The 15,828-nt window shown below is 42.7% G+C and overlaps 1 protein-coding gene across 6 annotated transcripts in view; it reads right to left on the reverse strand.

The window, feature by feature from the left end:
* The window catches only part of slc6a9 (solute carrier family 6 member 9), an 86,350-nt gene that overhangs the window by 5,710 nt on the left and 64,812 nt on the right, over positions 1–15,828 (reverse strand). For all 6 annotated transcript variants that reach the window (XM_023977936.3, XM_023977933.2, XM_023977934.2 and 3 more), the window contains 8 exons: positions 14,824–14,980; positions 12,997–13,128; positions 12,370–12,655; positions 9,780–9,912; positions 9,422–9,556; positions 9,042–9,145; positions 7,944–8,181; positions 7,508–7,642 (listed from right to left, as the gene is read on the reverse strand). In XM_023977936.3, the coding sequence (XP_023833704.1) occupies positions 7,508–7,642; positions 7,944–8,181; positions 9,042–9,145; positions 9,422–9,556; positions 9,780–9,912; positions 12,370–12,655; positions 12,997–13,128; positions 14,824–14,980 (1,320 nt within the window). The remainder of the gene's footprint in view (positions 1–7,507; positions 7,643–7,943; positions 8,182–9,041; positions 9,146–9,421; positions 9,557–9,779; positions 9,913–12,369; positions 12,656–12,996; positions 13,129–14,823; positions 14,981–15,828) is intronic.

The raw sequence follows: 15,828 nt of genomic DNA on the forward strand, positions 1-15,828 counted from the left end.
AATGATTATACCCCTGAATAATTACGTGTGTGTTTATGTGTGTGTGTGCACATGCATGTATATTAGGGTTGAATGGCGGGAACCCAGTTATCAAGATTTCCCAGCCAAAACAACTCCCTTTTCCCGGGATAAATAACTGCGAGAAACAGAAACATTATAATAAATTACTTCTATGAGCTGTTAAATGATATGCGATGTCTGAATCTGGCTTCTCTACGGCCTTCTGCTCTCTGCATGAATCATCAATGCTCAGGGTGGGGACATACCGTCCCTCTCAGTATGGAGCACAGTTCACAATGCATGTAGACATATCTCATCATGGTAGGCCTACATTTGCTGCAGCATAGTCTATGCTACAGTAATATAAAGACAGAATGTGCGTCTAATTTACACATTTCCATCTCAGTGGAGGCTGCTGAGGGAAGGACGACTCATAATAATGGCTGGAATAGAGTCAATGGAGTGGTATCAACCACACGGAAACCACGTCTTTGATACCATTCCATTGACTCCAATCCAGACATACACTTATTGTTGTTTTAAATCAGTGCACACGCGAGCACTCTCTGGCAGTCTTTCTTTCTCCATCAAGTCCCTTCAAATTGCATCCAAAATAGATAATCCTGTTCAAGTTTGAGAGGGATAGATAGATATATATATATATATATATATATATACTAGCCTACCTCTTTCAGGTAATACATTCAATGCAGTATTAGCCTTGTATAATAAGTGTATAATTGTGCATAATAAGCTTCTAACTTATCGCCTCTGACTCTTGCGCAATACGCACAAACCTGTCCTCCGCTAGCCTCTACTTAAATAACACTCCTTAGCTCTTGGAGTCCCATGCAGGAAAAGCTAGACTAGAATAGCTTGCTGGACATTTTTCTTTTTTAGCATTTCTTATCCCGATTTGTTTGCTGAATGTTACATGCCAACAGAACTCACGGGTAGTTTGAAGAGTGAACACGCGATGGCGGTAGGCTATAACAGTTATTTATTCAGACCCAACCATTCAATCTTTGTGAAGATAAGTGAAAGCAGTCTGCATTTAATTCTAGTCCTATATTATTCAAGCATGTCATTAGAATGATGAAGGACAACAAAACTTATTTCATTTAACTGTTGAAAGTGAGGAATGTATGAAGCAACAATAGAGAGCGAAAGAGAAGGTAGGCTAATAACATTAGGGGAAATATTATATGAAAGGTACAATGCCTTCGGAAAGTATTCAGACCCTTTCCCTTTTTCCACATTTTGTTACGTTACAGCCTTATTCTAATTATTTTATTTTTTTAACTAATCAATCTACACACAATACCCCACAATGACAAAGCGTAGACAGGTTTTTAGCCATTTTAGCAAATGTATTAAAAATAAAAAACAGAAATAACTTATTGACATAAGTATTCAGACCCTTTGCTATGAGACTCAAAATTGAGCTCAGGTGCATACTGTTTCCATTGATCATCCTTGAGATGTTTCTACAACTTGATTGGAGTCCACCTGTGGTGAATTCAATTGATTGGACATGATTTGGAAAGGCACACACCTGTCTATATAAGGCCCCACAGCTGACAGTGCATGTCAGAGCAAAAAGGAATTGAAGGAATTGTCCGTAGAGCTCCGAGACAGCATCGTCTCGGAGCGTACTTTCGAATGCACTGTATATATGCGTCAGCCTACCAATTATACATATATAATATTTCAAAATTAAAATAAAATTCGCTAGAAGAGTAGAGGGCCTAGAAAGCTGCCCTGCGGTACACCACACTTTACATTTTTTACATTAGAAAAGCTTCCTTTAAAGAAAACCCTTTGATTTCTATTAGATAGATAGCTCTGAATCCACGATATCGCAGAGGTTGAAAAGCCAAAACACATGCGTTTTCTCAACAACAGGTTATGGTCAATAATGTCAAAGGCTGCACTGAAATCTCCCAGTACAGCTCCAACAGTCTTCTTACTATAAATGTCTTTCAACCAATCATCAGAGATTTGTATCAGTGCAGTATGTTGAGTGCCCTTCTCTGTAAGCATGCTGAAAGTCTGTTGTTCATTTGTTTACAGAGAAATAGCATTGAATGTGGTCAAACACATTTTTTTCAACAGTTTGCTAAGAGCTGGCAGCGAGCTGATAGGTCTGCTGTTGGAACCAGTAAAGGCTGCTTTACCACTCTTGGGTAGTGGAATGACTTTGGCTTCCCTCCGGCCTGAGGACAAAGACTTTCCTCTAGGCTCAGATTAAAGATATGACATATAGGAGTGGCTATAGAGTCACCTACCATCCTCAGTAGCTCTCCATCTAAGTTGCCAATGCCAGGGGGTTTGTCATTATTGATCGATACCAATATTTCGATACCACCTCTCCCACACTAACTTTACAAATTTCAATTATTTTTTATTTTTTTATGCATAGCTCACTGTTCATTGTAGCATTTACTGCCTGAGTTTGCCCACTTTGCTAATGAAGTAGTCTTTAAAATAGTTGGTAGCATCAAATGGTTTTGTGATGAATAAGCCATCTAAGTTGAATTGTTGAATTCGTCTTTCTGCCCATAATTTCATTTAAAGTACTTCAAAGTTTTTTTTGATTGTGAAGGAATTTTTTTTATGTTTGTGCTTTTCTAATAACCAATTTGACTGGGATCATGCAAGTGACTGATTGATCATGCCTGGGAGGAACTCTCAGTCTCAGAAAGGACGTGTTAAGCTGTATAAGCGATTGTCAGTATGCCCAGAACATTGTTTTGAGAACCGAAGGGGTGTCTCAGTTTCAAGGTCTCAGCTTGGAGAGAGGAAGCCTCGTGAGGTATTGGTCGGTCACATGCATGAACCAAACGTTAATGATTAATTAATTATGGATAATGAATAAGCTAAATCATGCAAATATTACTTGTCTGTGTAAGCAGTATATAAGAGAACTAACGGGACTGCCCCAGCGGAGCTCCCAACCAGCATGTACTATGGTGTATTAAGTTTGTTGGAACCTCTCCAGCTTGCTGATAATAAATAATGATTAATTTAATATTGACTTCAGGTGTCCCTGGTGGTAATTTCCACAACACCATTCTTTATATCATTGATCTTGGCTTCATCATACAGTTTATTGTTCTTTTCTCTTTGTTGAGTTTAGTCACATCACTTCTCAATTTGCAGTAAGTCAGCCAGTCAGTTGTGCAGCCAGATTTATTAGCTACTACATTTGCCCCATCTCTTTCAACCATACATTTTTTCAATTCCTCGTCAATCCATGGAGCCTTAACAGTTCTAACAGTCAGTGCATGTTTATCAATAATTGGAAGAAGCAATTTCTTAAAATCATCAAGTGCAGCGTCTGGATGCTCCTTATTAATCACATCAGAACAACACATATTTTTAACATCATCCACATAAGAATCACAGCAAAATATTTTGTATGATCTCCTATACACTATTTTAGGCTCAGCTTTCTGAACTTTGGCTTTCCTGGATATAGCCACTATATTGTGATCACTGCATCCAATGGGTATGGATACAGCTTTAGAACAAAGTTCTACAATACTAGTAAAAATGTGATCAATACATCATGTGGATGATCTTGTTCATGTAGTGTTTGTAGACACCCTGGTAGGTTGATTAATAACCTGAACCAAATTACAGGCACTGGTTACAGTAAGAAGCTTCCTCTTGAGAGGACAGCTTGATGAAAACCAGTCAATATTCAGGTCCCCAATAAAGTAGACCTCTCTGTTTACATCACATAGACTATCAAGCATTTCACACCTATTATTTAGATACTGACTGTTAGCACTTGGTGGCCTACAGCAACACCCCAAAAGAAAAGGCTTTAGATGTGCCAAGTGAACCTGCAACCACAACACTTCAATAACACTTGACATAAGATCTTCTCTAAGCATTACAGGGATATGGCTCTGACTATATATAGCAACACCTCCCCTATAAGCATTCCTGTATCTTCTATAGATGTTATATCCTTGTATTGCTACTGCTGTATCATCAAATTAATTATCTAAGTGAGTCTTAGAAATGGTTAATATATTAATGTTATCTGATGTTAGCAAGTTATTGATTTCATTAACCTTATTTCTAAGGCTACATATATTAATATGGGCTATTTTCAGCCCTTTCCTGGGTGGCTTATCAGAGATAGACATAATATGGAAAAGTGCAAACAAAGCAAGAGAAAAGAAATACATTCAGCAGTCAATTAATCAGTTGCTGTGTGTAAGTGTGTGTGCTGCGGGGTTGAAGCTACACACCCATAGGCTTGGCTCTCTCATTCCTTCCAGGCTTTTAGGAGGGATGGTGGACAAAGAGCCTGTCATAGCGAATGTAAGCAAGGTACCCATGCGCTCTGGCATTTTTCATGGCTGGGATAAGTTCTTTCCTCTTTTGGCGCACAACTTCCGGATACTACTCGTTGCGGAAGATATACACTCCTCTCAAGTTCTTGGCTCTTTCCAGAACAGCTACCTTGTCCTTGAACCTCAGGAACTTGACCACTATCGGCCTGGGCCTATCACCTGGGCCTATCACCTGGGCCTGTCACCTGGGTCGGTGGGGGGTTTTCCAGTCCTGTGGGCACGCTCCACTTCAATCTTCCTGTAGTCCATCTTCAATTTCTCAGAGATCATTTCTCTCACTTTGTCCTCAGACTCCGTTCCAGGTCTCATGTGGAAATTCTTCAATTCCGTCCACAACCATGTTGTTCAGTCTTGATTGTCCATTGAGATAATCTTGATTTCTCAATCATTCTTATCACATACAGAACTGATGTTCTCTCTTAATAATTTACAGATTGCTGTCATCTTGCCGTTCTCCTGCTCAAACTCATCGAGCTGAACCTGGGAGAACGGCAAACTGTTCTTCAGGTCCTGGACTTCTTTGGTCAGGTTGTCCATTCTTTTATTAGTTGACTCCACCAGTATTTGGACACTTGAAGCTATGTTCTTGTTGCTGGAACAACTGCTTGTAGAACTATGTTTGTTCGACTAAAAGATCCTTCACCTGTGATAGAGAGACACCACTGTCCTCAACAACAATGGTACTCCAGCCGTCTTTGGTCTTTGTCATGGTAGCAGCGTAGGTTACATGATTACTCCTCGCCGTTCCAGACAGGGCAGGTCGTAGGGAAGAGTGAAAACAACAACAAACAACAGGGATCTAGCCAGCCACAAGCCCGGGACAATCCTCGGTCCCAGCCACAATGGCTAACCACATCGCGGGCTGCGTTCAAGCCCTCCAGAAAACACTGCTAGCTTGACAGACAGCTAGCTAGCAGCTAGGCTAGCTGCTACTCCAAACAGCTCCTCAGATCCGGCCTTGGTCGGCAGGAACACAGCGACTTATGCCACCCGCGTCGCAGGATCCACACTCAGAAGGTAGCTAGCTAGTAATAAACTAGCTCTCCCTCGTTCCGCGTTCAAAAGGAAGTGACAAAATACATACTAAGAGGACAGTTTAATACAATACAGTGCAGTAATACAGTTCACACTGTATTAGCCTACTGGAGCTAGTTTCATTCATTTACACAAGAGAGCATATACAGTTGAAGTCGGAAGTTTACATACACCTTAGCCAAATACATTTAAACTCAGTTTTTCACAATTCCTGACATTTAATCCGAGTAAAAATTCCCTGTCTTAGGTCAGTTAGGATCACCACTTTATTTTAAGAATGTGAAATGTCAAAATAATAGTATAGAGAATTATTTATTTCAGCTTTTATTATTTCATCACATTCCCAGTGGGTCAGAAGTTTACATACACTCAATTAGTATTTGGTAGCACTGCCTTTAAATTGTTTAACTTGGGTCAAACATTTTGGGTAGCCTTCCACAAACTTCCCACAATAAGTTGGGTGAATTTTGGCCCATTCCTCCTGACAGAGCTGGTGTAACTGAGTCAGGTTTGTTAGCCTCCTTGCTCGCACACGCCTTTTCAGTTCTGCCAACAAATTTGGGATTGAGGCCAGGGCTTTGTGATGGCCACTCCAATACCTTGACTTTGTTGTCCTTCAAGCCATTTTGCCACAACTTTGGAAGTATTCTTGGGATCATTGTCCATTTGGAAGACCCATTTGCGACCAAGMTTTAACTTCCTGACTGATGTCTTGAGATGTTGCTTCAATATATCCACATAATTTTCCTACCTCATGATTCCATCTATTTTGTGAAATGCACCAGTCCCTCCTGCAGCAAAGCACCACCACAACATGATGCTGCCAGCCCCGGGCTTCACGGTTGGGATGGTCATTATGGCCAAACAGTTCTATTTTTGTTTCATCAGACCAGAGGACATTTCTCCAAAAAGTACGATCTTTGTCCCCATGTGCAGTTGCAAACCGTAGTCTGGCTTTTTTATGGCGGTTTTGGAGCAGTGGCTTCTTCCTTGCTGAGCGGCCTTTCTGGTTATGTCAATATAGGATGCGTTTTACTGTGGATATAGACACTTTTGTACCTGTTTCCTCCAGCATCTTCACAAGGTCCTTTGCTGTTGTTCTGGAATTGATTTTACACTTTTCTCACCATAGTACGTTCATCTCTAGGAGACAGAACGCGTCTCCTTCCTGAGCGGTATGACGGTTGCGTGGTCCCATGGTGTTTATACTTGTGTACTATTGTTTGTACAGATGAACGTGGTACCTTCAGGTGTTTGGAAATTGCTCCCAAGGATGAACCAGACTTGTGGAGGTCTACAATTTTTTTTCTGGGGTCTTGGCTGATTTCTTTTGATATTCCCATGATGTCAGGCAAAGAGGCACTGAGTTTGAAGGTAGGCCTTGAAATACATCCACAGGTACATCTCCAATTGACTCAAATTATGTCAATTAGCCTATCAGAAGCTTCTAAAGCCATGACATCATTTTCCCAAGCTGTTTAAAGGCACAGTCAACTTAGTGTATGTAAACTTCTGACCCACTGGAATATTGATACAGTGAATTATAAGTGAAATAATCTGTCTGTAAACATTTGTTGGAAAAATTAGATGTCCTAACCGACTTGCCAAAACTATAGTTTGTTGACAAGAAATTTGTGGAGTGGTTGAAAAACGAGTTGTAATGACTCCAACCTAAGTGTTTGTAAACTTCCGACTTCAACTGCAGCTAGAGACATCTATGGGCTTTTATGTTTTTCTGTCGTGCATATGTGCATTAGCCCATATATCATATATGTATTGGATAAGGGCACAATCATTTGGGCTTTTTTGGGCTTGGGCTCATAAAATGTATTTAATGTATGACTCATCAGGCTCAGGTAGCGTCAGGCTTGAATTTTCGATCAAAGCTCTAATCAAATCTAGACATAGACCTATTTATATGCCTATGAATGACACTTCTGGTTTTGACCGGAAATACCGGGTTACCCGGGAGAAAGTGATTTATTCTCGGTTATTATAAACTGAGAATAAAATACCAGATAAATATTCAACCCTAATGTGTATTTATGTGTGTATGCATGCAGTGTATGTTTGTGTGTGTGTAAACATCTCTTGTCCATTACCTGTGTGGTGAGCGGCACCCCCAGCAGGAAGCCCACTATAGCCACTCCTCCTGTGACCACCGTCTTGTTCCTAACGATCCAGTCAGTACCAATCTCATCCACAATGGCTGTCACCAGGGTCTCCAGCAGGCAGAACTACACACAGGGACACATTGACAGGTTATCACTCAGCATTGACTTCTTATATCTACTTCTCCAACCCACTTTCTCCAACATGAAAATTAAAAAAAACATCTAGGTGTCAAGTTGAGCCCAACTGACTATGTTCGGTCATGCAGTCCTTCAATTCTATTTCAAAAATGTGTCCTATTAGACAGGTGCTGCATCCCAAATGGCATCCTATTCCCTTCATAGTGACACATTTTCACCAGAGCCCTGGGGGAATATAGTGCCATTTGTGACACAGCCAGGATGTCATGGTGGTTGATTGACTCACCTGCGTCCCCAGGCCCAGCAGGATGAGCATGAAGAAGAAGAGCAGTGACCAGAGGGGGGAGATGGGCAGCAGAGTGAGGGCCTCTGGGTAGGCCACGAAGGCCAGGCCGGGACCGTGGTCGGCCACCTCAGATACATCTACGTTCAGGTGGTGGGCCATGAAGCCCAGGATGGAGAAGATGACAAAGCCTGCATACACGCTGGTCGCACAGTTGGTGATGCTGATGATGATGCTGTCTCTGTATGGGCGACCAATCAAAAAAGAGAAAACAGGAAGAACATTTTATTAGTAGAATTAGTAGTTATTAGTAGTTTTATAGGTCTCTGTGTAAGTAAGCACTAAGAAGCCATCTGTGCATTTCACCATCATTCTTCCTTCCAGTGCAGATTCATGAATACTAAACAGTCAAAGTCTTAATTACATCATAAAAAATCATGATTATACTAAATAGTGAGATATTTTTCCTGGTTTCTTACAACTGGTGGGTTTATCAGTCACTACACTATCATTGATTCATAGTATCCTGTCCGCCACTTCACTGCTTCCACCACATGGTGGTGCTAATCAGAAGAGAAAACCTCTTCCAGTTTGCAAGGGAGCTTTGAGTTTGACTACTGTAAACTACAATGAACAATGCAACCGCAGGTAATTAACAAGAGTAAAAATAAATAAATGTGTCTCTCTACTCCCAGTGCGCTGCCTCTGGCCTCCACCTACAGTACAATGGCATGCAGTGCACACCACCACGCCATACTCCATCAATTCCTGCGATTTGCAGCTGCCCCCCTCATTCTGCACCCTTTCTGTTAATCACTGCTGACACTGTAGCGTGATTGCACCCAGAGAGGCAACAAAGACCCTTTCTGATTCACTCCAACCAAGCATGAAAAAGTACTGCAGTGTAACCGCACACACTACCCTTCACTTCTTATACAACTCAGACAGCAGAAGTGGCCCAATTGGTATCAATTTCCCTTTATAGTGCACTACCTTTGACCAGGGCCTATAGGGTGCCATTAGGGACTCACCCAGGGTTTATTTGGTAGTAGAGGGGAGAGTTAAGGGAGGAACAGCAGGGGAAGAGGAAGAGTAGAGTACCTGTAGCAGTTGTTGTGGAACTTGTTGTAGGAGGCCATAGTGATGAGCCCACCCCATGCACAGCCCAGAGAGTAGAAGATCTGAGAGGCAGCGTCTCCCCACACCTGGACAGACAGAAAACCATGTGTCAATACAACCACCGAAGAAAACTTATTTCATATCTGAGGCATATTACATCTGATTTTAAAGTAGTCTCTGTGTGATGAGACAGCCTACAACGTTACGCTATGAAGAGCTACAGAGCTATTATATGAGTTATAAAAAGTCAACGTCAACAGCTCGTAAAGTAGTACTTAACTAGCAGCATGACCGTATCTAATGACATAGATTTACATTACTTATTACTATATTTACTACATTTCCTAAATGATTACCCATACCTTAGCGTCGAGGATCTTATGCCACTGTGGGGTCAGGTAGTACTTGATGCCGGTGACAGCTCCCTCCAGGGTGATGCCTCTGATGAAGAGGATGGTCAGCACCACGTAGGGGAATGTGGCTGTGAAGTACACCACCTGAGGACCGTCGAGAGGTGAAGAATGAGTTAGAACATCTCCTAATGGGTGTCAATGATACATTATGACTAGGAGTTTTTCTTGATCATAGACTAAGTAACCTGACCGGGAAAAACTACTGGCCCAATCAATGACTTTTGGAGGTGAGAGAGAGAACGTAGAGAGATAAGAGTGAGAAGAGAGAGAAAAACAGGGAGACAGAGCGATAGACACCGCTGCTCACCTTGCCTGAAGACTTGACTCCTCTGATGAGACAGAGGAAGACCACCACCCAGGACACGGCCAGACATCCCAGAATAGGGAGACGGACTTCACCGAAATTCCCGATGTCGTCTGAGATCTGCAGAACATAGTGTCTGTGGGGAATGCACACAATTAATCACAGTGTCTATTCACAACAACGCCTTAATAGAGAAATGCAGAATGTAGAGTCAGTGCCGCAGGGACAAACAATGGCTATATGTTCACTCATGAGAGATAGAGAAGGAGAATTGTTCGGATGATCCCTTGTATTACAGCGAGCGAAGCACATATTTCAATGTAGCAGCATGACCGAAAAACAACTTGGTGACAACACAATGGTTTATCTTTACTGACAATAGGCAGGAAATACAACTCCATTCATAGTATAGTGAAGACATCACCCGGAATGAAAGCTGAGCACAAACAATTTAGAAAGCCATTAACCAAGCACACCGCTCCCTTCGAATGGCCCCTATTCTCTATGCTAGGGGAATAAAACAGCTACACTACTCCCCATTCACTAGGGGATCAATATACTATTCTTGTCAAGGAAAATATACTTAACATCTAATCTTGTGTACTTCAGACAGTCAACTACAGTATGTGTAATGCTTGTTGAATGCGGGATGATTAATCATAGGCCAGGATTAGCAAGGCACATCTGACTGGACAGGACTAGAGCATCTAAAACAACATTGCCTTACAGAGATACACACACACTCTTCTGTTTACCCATAGTCAGACATGCACTATGTGACCAAAAGTATGTGGACACCTTCTCGTCGAACATCTCATTACAAAATCATGGGCACTAATATGGAGTTGGTCCCTCTTTGCTGCTATAATAGCCTCCACTCTTCTGGGAAGGCATTCCACTTGATGTTGGAGCATTGCTGTGGGGACTTGCTTCCATTCAACCATAAGAGCATCAGTGAGGTCGGGCACTGATTCTGGGCGATTAGGCTTGGCTCGCAGTCAGCGTTCCAATTCATCCCAAAGTGTTAGAGGGGGTTGAGGTCAGGGCTCTGTGCAGGCCAGTCAAGTTCTGCTACACCGATCTCGACAAACCATTTCTGTATGGACCTCGCTTTTCCTTTACTGGAACTAAGGGGTGTAGTCCGAACCATGAAAATCAGCCCCAGACCATTATTCCTCCTACACCAAACTTTACAGTTGGCCCTAAGCATTCGGGCAGGTAGCGTTCTCCTGGCATCCACCAAACCCAGATTGGTTCATCAGACTGCCAGATAGTGAAGCGTGATTCATCACTCCACTGCTCCAGAGTCCAATGGTGGCGAGCTTTACACCACTCCAGCCGACGCTTGGCATTGTGCATGGTGATCTTAGGCTGCTCGACCATGGAAACCCATTTCATGAAGCTCCCGACTAACAGTTCTTGTGCTGAGCAGCCTAAAAGGCAGTTTGGAACTCTTTTGTGAGTGTTGCATCCGAGGACAGAAGATTTTTATGTGCTACGTGCTTCAGCACTCGGTGATCCCCTTCTGTGAACTTGTGTGGCCTACCACAGCTGAGCCGTTGTTGCTCCTAGACGTCTCCACTTCACAATAACAGCACTTATAGTTGACCAGGGCAGCTCTAGCATTGCAGAAATTTGACGAACTGACTTGTTGGAAAGGTGGCATCCTATGACGGTGCCATGTTGAAAGTCACTGAGGCCATTCTAATGCCAATGTTTGTCTATGGAGATTGCATTGGTTGAGTGCTCAATATTATACACCTGTCAACAACAGGTGTGGCTGAAATAGCCGAATACACTAATTTGAAGGCGTGTCCACATACTTTTGTATATATAGTGTACTTTATGTGCCAAAACATTTTGAACACTACTTTACTACCCATATCTAGGAGCAGTAGAGTGTGTATTAACCCTTGCAGCATCTACTCCAGTCTCTTTAATCTAGTAGGCCTGACTCAGAGTCAGCCGTGCCCACACCTTCCCACTCAGGTACTGCTGGGTTGCAGAATTACAGTAACTCCCAGATTTAGAATAAAATCTGTTGGAATTCAAATAAAGATTGATAACCGACTCTGGGTCCAGGTTAGGCCTTACTTCCAGTACTCTACAGGTCTAGTAGTAACTCCCTCTTCACCTCGATGTCTTACTTCCAGTACTCTACAGGTCTAGTAGTAACTCCCTCTCACTCATGCCTTACTCCAGTACTCTACAGGTCCTGTAGTAACTCCCTCTCACTCATGCCTTACTTCAGTACTCTCCAGGTCTAGTAGTAACTCCCTCTCACTCATGCCTTACTTCCAGTACTCTACAGGTCTAGTAGTAACTCCCTCTCACTCATGCCTTACTTCCAGTACTCTACAGGTCTAGTAGTAACTCCCTCTCACTCATGCCTTACTTCCAGTACTCTACAGGTCCTGTAGTAACTCCCTCTCACTCATGCCTTACTTCCAGTACTCTACAGGTCCTGTAGTAACTCCCTCTCACTCATGCCTTACTTCCAGTACTCTACAGGTCTAGTAGTAACTCCCCTCACCTCATGCCTTACTTCCAGTACTCTACAGGTCTTGTAGTAACTCCCTCACTCATGCCTTACTTCCAGTACTCCTCGCTGGGGCTGGTCCTCTTGGTCTTATTGACCACCTCCACGGCAACCTCAGCGGCCTTGGTGACCAAGCTGCGGGTGACGTTGGCCAGGGTGTTGTTGATGCCCGTGGGCGTCACCACGCCGTTGCAGGTGGGCGTGTTCCAGGGGTTGTTGCAGTAGGTCCACGGCAGCAGGTTGGTCATGGAAGAGAAGAAATAGTAGAAGGCAATGCAGATCACCACGTTGTAGTAGATACCGATGTAGGTGGACACCACCATCATCCCGTAGCCCACACCTGGTGAGGGAGAAAGAGAGAGTAGAGGACTTCAGAATACTACCAGGCAAGACCGTGGCTCTCTTACTGAAGACATGTTGAAAATCTGTGGGTTTTCTAACAATGTTTACATATGCATTCTAAGCTGACAATAGATGCTGCAATTTATTTTCAACCTATCAGTTTCTTAAGCATCAGATAGTCAGTTATTAGTTGGATGCCACTGACCAACGGTAGTGATATTAATGCCAATCACCAACACCAGCACTGGTTGTTGGCTCACCTTTGAACATGACTGAGCAATGGCAGCAGTGTTTTAAACATGACTGACCAACAGCATCAGTGGTTGTTAACTGGCTCACCTTTGAACATGGGGCTGATCCTCCAAACCCCCAGGCATCCCTGGCTGGCGAACTGTCCGAATGAGAGCTCCAGGAAGAACAGGGGGATCCCACAGAACACCAGCATGATGAAGTAGGGGAACATGAAGGCTCCTGTAGTACACAACACAACATATGGGTCAGTCAACTCTACAGGTCAACAGTTTTGATGAAATTGATTAGAACTCAGATTTGTGTTATTTAACTCTTTACACTATTACTTCTTGTAAGTAGGTATATGTTTATTATTGCTACTCACAACCAATGTCTTATCTAATGGTCATTCATATGAAACATTTATAAATATTACAGAAAAGTTCCATGCCATGACATTATCCCATTTCTGCTATGTAATGCTCGGTGAGTGAGTGGACGGATTTTAAGGTCATGTTTCTGTCTAGAATAGAAAATTAGTTCAGAAATAGAAGAGTTGTCATCCCATGACATTGACAATATCATATATCTGCTATGTAATGCACAGTGAATAAGCAGTCTAATTGTAAGGTCATGTTTAGATCTAGACACAGAAAAAAGGTCATATAGAAAAGCATCCCATGACAATATCCTGTTTCTGCAACGTAGTGCTCTCACAGTGGTCATATTGCAAGGTCTCTGATGTTTTTTACGGCCGGCCAGCCAGCGGTGAGAAAATGTCATCAAGCCAAAGGAAGCGAATGGTGTCCACATCGCCAACAAATTATCATGGTCCAAACACACCAAGAAAGTTGTGAAGAGGGCACGACAACACCTTTTCCCCCTCAGGAGACTGAAAAGATTTGGCATTGGTCCCCAGATCCTCAAAAAGCTATACAGCTGCACCATCGAGAGCATCCTGACCGGTTGCATCCCCTCCTGGTATGGCAACTGCTCGGCGTCTGACATAAGGCGCTACAGAGGATTGTGCGTACAGCCCAGTACATCACTGGGGCCAAGCTTCCTGCCATCCAGGACCTATATACTAGGCGGTTTTAGAGGAAGGCCCAAATATTTGTCAAAGACTCTAGTCATCCAAGTCATAGACTGTTATTTTATAATTTGACCTTATTTTATTTTGAAAATATATTCTTAACTCTATTTTCTTAAAACTGCATTGTTGGTTAAGGGCTTGTAAGTAAGCATTTCACGGTAAGGTCTACACCTGTTGTATTCGGCGCATGTGACAAATTAAATTTGATTTGAGTCCTAAGGAGCATCAGACAGAGAGTGATGCTAAGCAAAGCAGCAATCCTCTGTCTGCTTGATTGGTTTACCAGGGGGCCAATGTATCTGGGGAATAACAACCTCAGTGCTGTAGTCTGAGATCATGGGTTAAAGGAAGGACTGGAGAGTGAAGAGCAGACTGCCTGTGTCCCAAATGGCACCCTATTCCCTATATAGTACACAACTAGTGGGTATAGGGTGCCTTTTGGGCTACAGCCCAGGCCACAGCCAGCTGATAAAGTCTACTGTGATGTTATTACTGCAGAGCTTTGAGCTACACCAGCCCCCTTGGCTATAATACTCAGCTATGTGATTGTGTGACCTAATGCACAGGCTACTGTATATGTATGCCCTTCTATGGCGATCCCTGGTCGCAAAATGTATAGAAGACTAAAGCCAACTGTAGGAGTGAATGAGGGGGAATGAAGCCAAGAATAACTTGGATCCATCTGACACAATGTGAGGAACGTAAACTTAAACTTGAACATACTTGACAACTCTTTCTACTTTGATTGCTTTTCAAAGCACTTCAAAAGGCATTGTGGATAAACTAGAATGTATTGCTGTCATTACTACTATATAATCAGTGTGTTGAGTGTGAAGACGTACCTCCTCCATTTCTGTAGCAGAGGTAGGGGAACCTCCATACGTTTCCCAGGCCCACGGCATAGCCCACGCTGGTGAGGATAAACTCTATCTGGTTTCCCCAGTTCCCTCTCCTGGAGTTCTTATCTGTCTTCACAGGTTCTCCTGGAACAGCTCCATTCTAGAACACAAAGAGAGAAGAACATTAGAGATGTTAGAACGTTAGAGAAGAACTGTATCTAGTCTACCTCCAGACTGGAGTAGGTAGGCCATTCTCTCAATGTGACACCCAACTCAAATCAACAACAACAAACTCAACAAATAGGCCTATTAAGCCAACTACATTCAGCTGAATGTAATGTTCCAGGGTGCACCAATATTGAACAGGGTGCACCAATTTTGAACACAAACCAGCAAAACAGTGTGAAATCGGCTACGGTGCTAGTGAGTAGACAGTAAACACTATACTGTATTAGATGTCCAGTGGCCAGGCTAAAACTGCGGGCGGCAAAATGAACAAATTATTTAATTCTCGAGTACTTCTTTCCTTTTCTCCAGTTATAGGCCTAGTTCTGCATAGCATGTTAGAACTCCAAAGTCGAGATGGGCACATTGGAGCGAACTTGATTTAAACTGAAATAACCATTTGTTGTGTGCACAAAATCAACATTTGGTCTTGTAGTCCTGATTTGAAGTTTGCTCCCTCCATCTGTTGGTGTCAGATGGTCCTCGTTCTGACTTGACCTCCTCACTAACCCCAGGAGTTGACTACTGAGACTCCATTACGTCTATCTGCCTCTAACTCACACAGCCAGAGCAACACTTGTCCCTTCACATGGCACCACAGAAGCAGTATAACAAATCATTTTATATATTACACTTAATACAACTCCTTCAATTAAATGTTATACTGTAGTAATCATAAATGTGACAAAGTTTTGTATTGCTGTGTGGTTTTGGTGTCTCTTATGGTGTGGCCTTGGGTGCACTGTGGAATGAACACACACACACACACACACACACACACAC

Source organism: Salvelinus sp. IW2-2015, linkage group LG32 (assembly GCF_002910315.2).
Source record: "Salvelinus sp. IW2-2015 linkage group LG32, ASM291031v2, whole genome shotgun sequence".
NCBI lineage: Eukaryota > Metazoa > Chordata > Actinopteri > Salmoniformes > Salmonidae > Salvelinus > Salvelinus sp. IW2-2015.